The sequence below is a fragment of the Cyprinodon variegatus genome, unplaced genomic scaffold (genome assembly GCF_000732505.1).
Source record: "Cyprinodon variegatus isolate N-32 unplaced genomic scaffold, C_variegatus-1.0 Scaffold446, whole genome shotgun sequence".
Classification (NCBI taxonomy): Eukaryota; Metazoa; Chordata; class Actinopteri; order Cyprinodontiformes; family Cyprinodontidae; genus Cyprinodon; species Cyprinodon variegatus.
In genome coordinates, this window is record NW_015150899.1 from 66,314 (window position 1) to 77,060 (window position 10,747).

The following is a 10,747-nucleotide window of genomic DNA, read 5'->3' on the forward strand; positions in this document are numbered from 1 at the left end:
TTCATCTTTCCTTCTTTTTTCTTTCTCTTCCTCTTTCCTCCTGTCAGGTTTGGCATTACTCATCTTCTGTAATAAAAACAAATCTTAAATAAGCAATAAAGCAGTATAGGATGATGAAGGGAGGTTTTCCATCCTGACAAGCATCCCATGACAAAGCAAAAGTGTTGGGCAGAGCACGGCACTCAGATTCCAACTCTTTTTACACGACGGGAAGAAAACCCATGATTCCCATTTTCACCATCTTTTTAAGGTGGTCAAACATGATCCATTTTTTAAATCCTCCAAACGATGAGTCACAAATTAAATTTTTTTGATAAATATTGTTTGTGTTTTTTCTTTTTAGAACAAATACTGTTGGTTTTATAGCACTTTAAACACCAATAATGCTATTTAAAGCTTTAAGAAACATGCAGGACTCTTTCATAAAAATAAAAAATAAAGAGCTTTAGGACACATACTTGCTCCGCCCCCTCATGGCTGCTATCCTTAGAAACTTCCAGTCCTTATTTACTGAAATTCTGGCAAATATGTTGATAAATACAATCGCAGGTGTTTCCTATAGTTTTTATTAGCGAGTCAATTGAAAAAAACTGAATTTCAGGCAATAAAAAAAAAAAAAAATACATTTTTTTTCTTTTTTAAACAAAAATAAATCCGACATATTAACAGCAGTTTCTATTGGAAATGTATTTTTATTTCTTACCTTTACAATAGTACCAAAAATAACATGCGCAACTGATTATTGTGACGGCACTCTAATTATTCATATAAATATTCTATATATTTTGTTTTTGAATAGTGGTGGACATTTATAACGTTTATAGACTTAGACAACTTTTATTGTCATTATGTATATAGTACACAGCATGTATACAAAACAAGATTTTGTTTTGAACAGCTGTCATGACATTTCCATTTCTTGAAGTGCAGCAGTGATCAAATGTAAACACTAGGGGGAAAAAAGCATTGATATGGTCAGTTGATGCAGAGACTGTGACATGATTTAGTCTTTTCAACACTCAGCTGTCTTGATGTCAGTGGGGAAGAAGCTGATTAGGAATCTGCTGGAGCTGCATTGAATGCTGAAGGCAGCAGGGAGAACAGTAAACTCCTCCTCATGATAAGAACTTTGACTTATTGTCTAAATGTTAAATTTATGATCTTTAAAAACTTAAAACAGATGATGATGATGGTGTTTGTTTTCATACTGCCAGCAGCGGGCGGGGCTATTCTGAAGGCAGCCACATGACAACAGAAAGCTACACTTTTACACACACCCTAAAAATCCTGAAATACGTGAATATTAAAACCCAAATCTAGTTTTAGTATCACAGTGCGATCTGAAAGGGTTTGGAGAGTTTTTACACATATAGAACGGTACATTTATAATGTGTTTAGATGAAAACTGGGGAGTTATCTTTATACACTATTTAAGATTGTTTTTAAGGCAGTTTTCTCATATTGTTTATGAACCAATTCAGAAAAGAGACAAACCTTTTAATTCCCTCAGCCTGGGTTCATGCTTTTCTTCCTGGAAGGCCGTCGCTTTAAGAAACCATATCAGGTGACCCTCTTAAGGCTTTGGATGTCTTTCTCTCTGTGGAAACCCGAAACGTTTCTGTAGCAGCTATAAAATGCAGTGAATGCGACAGAGATCGATCCACCATACCCGTCATATGTCTTCTTTTATAAAACATTTTGATGATATTTAAGACCCAGTCAGTGAGAAAAGAGACATTTTTTTCCCGATTACTCTTTGAACTTTCTTTAAATTCACAGTCTTACATCCTTGCCTTACAGTAAAGATGATGCTTTGATCTTAACAGACTGCTTGCACCCAAAATAGGAAAAGGCGTATTTAAAGCGAATCACACTCTGCATATTGAATATATATACTAAAAAAAATAATAATACAGCCCTTTTTGGCATCTACTTAACCATATTTAACACAATTGTTTCATGTTAGCAGGGTACGACATGAAAAAGTTCTGTTAATGTAACTAAACACTAAGATATAAAGCCGTGGAGTTTATTGAGACCCTCATGCTGTTGGTTTTTCTCTCGTCTCTCTTCTTGTGCAGTGAGCAGCCCATCTTTAGCACGAGAGCCCACGTCTTCCAGATCGACCCCAACACCAAGAAGAACTGGGTTCCCACCAGCAAGCACGCCGTCACTGTCTCCTACTTCTTCGACAGTACCAGGAATGTTTATCGGATTATTAGCCTGGACGGCTCCAAGGTTCGTTCTCGTTGGGAACCCAGTGATTCACAGTGATTGTTTTTTTTTTGTTGTTTAAGACATAAAATGTTTTAAAAGTCTTTACATTGACCAGACAGGCCTCTTAAACTTTCTGTTAAATTAGTGTTGCATGCCTGGCCTCGCCGCTCAGCAGGGGCACGGTGAAGGCAGACAGGGCTCTGATATGTATGTGGCAAAGATTATTTTAGTCCTGCGAGGCACAGTTATGTAAGACCTTCTCTGGGTGACTGCTGGTGTTGTTGTTGAATCTGCAAGTTGGCTTCGTTCTGCTGGAAATAGCAGGCAGGCCTGTGGGCTAGAGCTGAGGAGAAATTCACACAAAGACAAAGCACATTGACTGAAACTCCTATTCACATGTTCGCTCATCTGATGACAGACAAAACACTCTGGAAGATCTTTGACACCCTTCCTTCTCTAATCTAATCAATGTCTAACCGACCTGTAGCTCCAAATAACAAGGTGAAACAATTTTTCTGAGGTTGAAGTTGTGTTTGCTGCCCTCCAGTGGTTGAATAAAATAAAGCAGCTACACAGAACCAGAAAAGTTATTGACATTTATGTGGGGGAAAAGTAAAGCCTACCTCAGCTAATATTATAAGTCTTTATTAAATTCTTATAATATGCAATTTATGAGTAAATTAAGATATTAATTCTGTTCAGTTAGCTGCTAATCGGATCATTAATGATCGGATACCAGGATAGAGTTAAAACCATTTTTAAATCGATTTTCTCCAACTATTTTAGTTCATCTTTATTTATACCTGCTTATTATTCTTTTATTAAGATTTAAAAAACAGCATTTTTATACATGTTTGGACCAGTGAGTTTTTTTTTATATCAATGGAAAAAAATATTGAAATATTCAAATGATACTAAAGATTTTACTGCACTGCTGTGATTCGCACGATTTGAAACGAGGAAAAAAAAATATATATATTCATGTTAATAGTGACTCTGTAGTTGTTGCATATATTTTTATTCTCTCTCACTTCTTGGTCAGTTTGTTTTAACAGAGGTTCCCAAAGTAAGGGTTGGGGGAAGAACATGTTGGGGTGATTTAATCCCTGAACTAAACTGGCTGGTTGAAACAAAAAAACAAAAAAGAGAGTCACCAACTGGATTAAATTCAGCATAAATCTATGAGCCTCCTATTGGAGCCGACAATAGGTCATTTGACGCCAACTGGTGCAACTTAAACAACCACACAGAACAAAGCATCTCCTGGTTGTGGAAAAGATGTCAGTCTGTTTGAAAAAGTGTCAAATCGTCGGCATGCAGCAAGCAGAGAAAAGGTCTAAGGAGAAAGCAGAGACTACTGAAATCTGTTTAAGAACTGTCCGACTTATTATTAGCAACTGGAAGAATAGGAAGGATCAATTCAAAGAAAAACGATAGAACTCTAGAGTATATTTAATAGTGGAAGTAAGTGCATTTCAATATCTGCAATGTGAAGGGATTAAAAAGCTTTAACGTTAAGAGAACCACTAATCAGCAAGGCTAACCATTAAAAAAAGGCCTTTAACTTGCAAGTTGAAGGTCATATTCTGGAGAAATGAGAAGGTCCTTTGGTCTGATTTTTATGCTCCTTGTCCCAGAGTGAGGGATTCATCAGGGTGAGAAGATCTGGGGTGCAATAAGTTCAAAGAATGAATGACCAGGTTGTCCATAAATTGATTTTTCTTCTCTGACGGGATGGGCGTATTCTAAGATTTCACTGCCAGGATTCTTTGAGCTCGAATTGTAAAACAGTGGTTCAGGGAGCATGACTCATCATTTTCTCACATGGATTCACCGAATCCAGACCTTAACCCCATTAAGAATCATTGGGATGTGCAGCGCAAGGCTTCAGGCAGAGGTCAGACTCTACCATCATCCGTGCAAGACTTTGATGAAAGATTAATGCAATGGGGGAAAATAAATCTTGTGACACTGCAGAAGGTTGTTGAAACAATACTACAGTGAATGCGTGTCGTGATTAAAGCTAAACAAAATAGTAGAATGTCTTTTTTTTGGCCAGGCAGTGTTTATAGTGGGCCAAAATGTTTAAAAGAAAAACATTATTAACCACGAATACATAGATGTCATTTTTTTTATTTGGATTAAAATATTAAAGGAAATATACCATTAAATGATAAAAGTAAATGTCCCATTTAAAAAATTAGAAATGCATTAAGATTTATGATTAAATGTAATTAAAAAAATTATAAATATCTTATAAGCCCCATAAAATAAATAAATGGAGCATGAAATGTGTAGATGTTAAATTCACGTGTTTATGTTTTAATACATGACTTAAATATTAAAATATACCATTAACTGGGGAAATTCAACAATTAAATGCATATTTATCCCAAGCAATTATTGAAAATACATTTAAAATGATGAATTATAAATAATAAAAAACAAAAGAAAGTAAATATGAGGGAAAAAAATCAACTTTCCGAAAGCCGGCCTTTTTTGTCGTATGTTCACGTTCCCTTGTGTTAGAAGTCATATCACATGAAAGTGTGGTTATGTGCTAATAGCACATGTGAAACACTGTAATACTGGTATGAGGGGAATTTTAAGAATGACAATGAAAACTAATGTGCTTAGATGTGACGTCAAGTGAAAGTTTTTTCTATTAGCCTTTTTTTTTTCCTAAAAGAAATTAGTTTAAGACCTTTATAGATGAGGAAAGGAGAGACATGTTGAAAGCACCAGGAAAGCAATCGACTCTGACTTCAACACCAGATAAATTGAGCTAACTATACCAGTGAACCCAGAGTGGCCTCCCACACTGATCAATAACATTAGAGCGGGATGGACTCAATTAGAAGCTCCTTATTGACAGCTTCCTGTGCGCCAAACTGGGAGCAAAAAACTCAGCATCAGGGTTTATGGCCTCCATACAGCTGTCTGATTCACCAAAGGCTTAATAATCCAGTCCCAAATAACGTACCTTTCATCCTATCGCAGGCTATTATCAACAGCACCATCACCCCCAACATGACCTTCACCAAGACGTCACAGAAGTTCGGCCAGTGGGCCGACAGCCGGGCCAATACCGTCTACGGCCTCGGGTTCTCGTCCGAGAGCCACTTGAGCAAGGTTGGAGACACTCCTCGTGGCTTATTATTGTTTGATTTATTTACTTTTATTTCCAGCAGAGAGCAGAAATCAGCCGCTCTTCTTGTTTCAGTTTGCAGAAAAATTTGCGGAGTTCAAGGAAGCAGCTCGGTTAGCAAAGGAGAAGTCCCAGGAGAAGACGGAGCTCAGCAGCACTCCCTCGCAGGTAATGAGTATGTGCTGTTAACCATGTGGGGACAATCGCAGTAGCCGCATCACATTAACAAGCATTTTGGATCATTAGAAACCCAAACCTCAATGTATGTTTTATAAATGTTCTGTATTTACTTTTTGGAAACTGCAGCATGAATTTGCACACAGAGCTTCCTTTACTCTGTTCCTGCCAATAAAATCCAGTGAATCCAGGTTATAAATCATGAGTAAAGAAAAGCTTTTAGCACAGTATCCAGTTTTTTTTGGGTTTTTTTTGTTTTGTTTTTTTTTGTTTTTTTTTGTACAATTTTACTTTTTAGCCTTAATCTATATCTGGCTAAAGCAAGATTCAAATTGTTTAGAATTTTTTATTGGTTTTTATTTAGCTTTTATATCCGATTGCTGATTTTTTTTTACCGTATTTTCTGGACTATAGGCTGCACCCACAAAGTAAATAAAAAAAACAAAAAAAAAACTAGAAACATTCAGCTATAAACTACGTCGGTTAGCCTCAGCTGCTTTTTACACAGACCTCATGGCCATCCTGTTGAGATAGGCTGCATCCTTGCTTAAGATCTAGAATACATTTAATAGATATTCCATCTTTCTGATATAATTCAGGGTTTTAATCTAGGTTAGTTGTTTTTATTTTTATTTTTTTCAGGTTTTTTTTTTTTTTCAGGTTTTTTTTTTTACAATATTATTTTTTAGCCTAAATCCATCTGTGGCTAAAGCAAGATTTAAATAGTTTAGAAAATTTTATTGGTTTTTATTTAGTTTTTAGGTCTGATTTTCAACTCTTTTTTTTTTTTTTACCATATTGTCTGGACTATAGGCCGCACCCACAAAGTTAAAAAACAAAACTGGAAACATACATCTATAAGCTATGGTTATGGTTAGGGGGTGCACTTGACCCAACAGGTTTTATAAAGTCACGATAAATTTTAAAGGTTTGAATCATACTATATTGAAAAACTCAAAATGATGAAACAACGCGCTCTTGTTTTAAAGGTAGCGTCCTCAGATATAAATGAAAGGCTTAGAGCTTTGACAATGGCTGATTTCTAAACCTTTGCAGAGATATCGATAGCCGATCAGCCAATGTTAGGGAACCCTTACTTATGGGGTAGCATGGTGGAGGCAGCATCATGCTGTGGGGATCCATTTTCTTTAGTAGAGACCAGCCCGAAATGACACTCATCTTCCAATAGATAATATTGATATTTGGGTTTTTAAGGTTTATACTTTTGTGTGGCGCTTCATGGTGTCTTTTAAGATGCCAGCCTCAGCAACCTGTTGAGGCTCCTCTGCTTTCTCTCCCTCTCTCTAACGGTTTCTTCTCAGGGCAGCGCTGTAAAAAGGAATGTGTTGTCTGTCAACAAACCCGGTAAAAAGAAGGTAAAACTAAATGAAGGAATCCTCCTCTTTGACTCCAGTCCAAGTCTTTTCCTTCACGTTTATCCTGATTTTATTAAACCTGGTCCCTGTCGCTGTTTTCCGGGAGATAATCCAGTCTTTCCGACTCCTCAGACCCCCAGTCCAACTCCTCTGTCATCCTCTCTCCAGCTGTCAGCCTCAGCTGCTTTTCACTCAGACCTAATGGTCATCCTGTTGAGTTAGGCTGCATTGTTGCTTAAGATCTAGAGATTTAATAGATATTCTAGCTTACTGATATAATTCACGGTTTTAATCTAGGTTAGTTGGTTTGCTTTGAAAAAAGAGAGAAACTTGAACCTCAGCCGGATGCTTCATCTTGATGCTGAGAAAAACCAGACTAGATCCAGCTGAGCGGCCGTGCCAGGTGACCAAACAGCTGAGCATCAGACGAGCATGTGATAACATGTGGACATTCTGATGATCGATCATGGCAGCTGACACCACTGTAGAGATAAACACAACATTTCTCTGGGATCTAAACTACAAGCTATAACGTTTAAGCGCCTGAAGGAATCCAACTAGACGTTCAGGACTTTCTGAGCCTGCTGGTTCTGCTTTTAGCTGGTTTCCGTTTGCCTGATGGCAGCAGATCAAGAAGTTCACTGAGAACTGAGAGCTCCCTCTGTGGGCTGGACACTCCCCTCACTATCCGCTGCAGGGCGCTTTGTCTGCTGTGTTGCAGCCATCAGCTCCTCTGTTGGGATTAAATCTCTTACAGCTTTCTAAGGAAGTCCAGTTTCTTCTTGAGCACCAGTTTGTCTCCCGCAGCCTTTTAGCGACTTCCTTTTTGTACATTTCTTTATTATTCCCAGTATTTAGACTCAAATCTGTGTCACCATCCACTGGTTTCTTAACTTCCCTTCTGGTGTTTTTATACTATTATACTTCTCTTTAGCAGGAGACATTTTTTAAAAATTAAAACCTGCTTGTTTGATTCTATATAGAGGGGAAACCCCTAAAATATCATTTTGTTTTGACAGCCTGTCTTCCCAAACAAACCATGAAAAATACATTTTTAAATCAAATTTTCTCCTTAAAACTAAAAAACTGAAAATTATCAAGAACATTCAGTTTGCCGTGAATAATTAATAACTTTAAACTTCTTCACATCTGAGCTGAATGGAGTTGACCAACCTCTGAAGCCGTGGATTAGGTAATCTGGCCCAGGTTGGTTGAGCTACATTCCTCAATCTTTGGGCATTTCTGAAATTTTACCTTAAAAACTCCATGCTGACTACATTGCTAGATGCTTTTGTTAAATGAACTGTGTCACTGAAGGCATCAGGCTTGACATAAACACTGTAATAAGTAAAGGTAACAAATGAACGCCAGTATAAATCACCACTAATTGCTCTGTGATAACTTACCTGCATTGCAAACATAGAACTGAAGAGACTAGATCGCTGTAACTGTATTGCTGTGTATTATATAGATTTTTTTTTAAAAAGCAAAAAAATGAAAGTATCGGCATTAAAGGTATTCTGGTGTTTTTCTCTTACGACCCTCGGCTACTTTCAAAGGTGAGAAAGGTGAGCTTCAATGACTGTCTGAAAACGTAGCTCATCACATATGCCTGAAAGTGTGCATGCACAGAAAAAGATGGCTAACTTAGGATGAGCACGTAGGACAGGTTTATGTAAACATATCACCAGAATGATTGACAATTAGGAGGACCCGCTGATTTAGATGATCCATTCAAATAAAAGATCATCCTCTATACCTTTACATGTCAGAGACGTTAATCTGAAGTCAGAATTCTGCAGAGAAACTGATTAGATAAATAAATGAATCAATGCTTCTAGTGCTCTGTCTGTCTGAGTAAAATGGTTTAATGGTGTGTTGAATATGTGTTCAGAAGTTGAAATAACAGTAGCTGTGCTTATCTTGGCATAATTACTCTGATTTGACAACTCTTGCACATCTGGGCGTTTGGTGTAACTAACTAACTAAGCACACATTGATTGGCTCATTTTATGAGTAATCTAAACACACTTTTTACTTTCTTGTAATCCAAACGAATTTAACCCAGGGTTGCCTGCAGAAATTCGTGGTTCTGTTTTTTTTTTTTTTTTTACTATTTGTTTATTCTCAATCCACACAAACGCCTACTCCTCCCTTCTTTCCTCTACATTCTTTACCTCTACTCTACAGTAGTAGAAGGCATAAGTATTACAATGCCTATTTTTGTTTGCTAAATGCTTTTTTTAAATCTTTACACTGAAGTTTTTCTTTGGATAACTTATTGGACTGTGTGGATGTAGCCTAAGATGGCTCCCTTAATGCCAGGTCTTTACAGTTTAGTTCAGACGAAGACACTGTCGTTACTTTCCAACACTTAGTTCAATATTCTGTCAGCTCTATATTACTTTGCAACAAGAAGGAGTAAATATTTTCCATGATCATCATTTCCTTCTACTCTCCCTACTACTTACAAAGAAAAACTTTGAATTATAGTTAAAATTTTAAGGTATTCTCTAATTGTGACTTTTTTTAAAAACTCAGATGGATGTCTTGAGACTGGAGTTGCTGATTCATTTAACTTCCTTTTATGTTAAAACAGGAGTCTGCTCCAGGTGAACTACAGTCACCTCTGGCTTCAGAGAGCATCAACGGGACAGATGAGGACAGAGTCACGGCAAACACACCGAAGCACAGCGAAGCCAGAGCAGAGCCTTCACAAAATGCATTGCCCTTCTCTCACAGGTGACCCGTTCAAAGCTTCCATGTTCGATGGGTCTGACCCAGTAAACAGTTGAAGCATGATATCCAAGATGGGTCAAAATCCAGCTTAACTTAGACACCAAAGGCAACACCAGATAAGAGGAAAAAAGGTTAAAAAAAAATCTTTTTAAGTTTGAGCTACGAGAACGAGCGGAAACGTGCTGCAGTTCAGTGTTTTGGCCACTGGTGGCAGTATCATTAGAGAACTCCATTATGCCGCTTTAATCTGCTCCTTGAGCTCAGAAGCAGACCAGTAAATGTACAAATCCAGTGTTTCTACATCTCTCCTGCTAAACATCAGATTAATAACATGTGATCTGGGTGAGATGTTTATTTTATCTGGAAAACATTTTGAAATGACCCTTTATTCTAAACGTTTTCTTCTTCTCAATACCCTCTTTGATCTGGGCCTGTGAAAATTGATCCGGGAAGGTTTTAATGATGCTCGGACTTTGAGGAATTTTAGCAAACTAGGATAGGATTTTATTTTAAAAACAACCTTTAGATAAATGATCAACTGTGTTTAAAACAGACCTCTAATTGTTTAACTGCTGAGTTTCTTTTTTTATTTTCAAACTGAACATTCTGAACATTAGGAATGAAAAACTAAGAAAAATGAAAATGTAGTGGGATAATAAAATGTTTTCCTTCCTTCCTTCCTTGCTTCCTTCCTTCTCACTTGCTCTTTGGTTTCTTGTTCGTTCATTCCTTCATTCTTTCCTTCTTTCCTTCCTTGTATCCTTCCTTCCTTTCATCATTCATTGCATTATTTCTTTCCTCCCTTCTTTCCTTCTTTGCATCCTTTCTTTTCCTCCTTCCTTGTATCCTTCCTTCTTTCCTTGCATCCTTTCTTTCCTTGCATCCTTTCCTTCCTTCCTTCTTTGCATCCTTCCTTCCTTCCTTGCATCCTTTCTTTCCTTCCTTGTATCCTTTCTTGCTTCCTTGCATCCTTTCTTTCCTTCCTTCCTTCCTTCCTTGCATCCTTTCTTTCCTTCCTTGTATCCTTTCTTGCTTCCTTGCATCCTTTCTTTCCTTCCTTCCTTCCTTCCTTGCATCCTTTCTTTCCTTC

At 37.3% G+C, this 10,747-nt stretch overlaps 1 protein-coding gene across 1 annotated transcript in view; it reads left to right on the forward strand.

The window, feature by feature from the left end:
• homer1 (homer scaffolding protein 1) overlaps positions 1-10,747 on the forward strand; it is a 42,808-nt gene that overhangs the window by 28,463 nt on the left and 3,598 nt on the right. The window contains exons 2-5 of the mRNA XM_015389055.1: positions 2,082-2,238; positions 5,218-5,349; positions 5,441-5,533; positions 9,518-9,660. Of these exons, the coding sequence (XP_015244541.1) occupies positions 2,082-2,238; positions 5,218-5,349; positions 5,441-5,533; positions 9,518-9,660 (525 nt within the window). The remainder of the gene's footprint in view (positions 1-2,081; positions 2,239-5,217; positions 5,350-5,440; positions 5,534-9,517; positions 9,661-10,747) is intronic.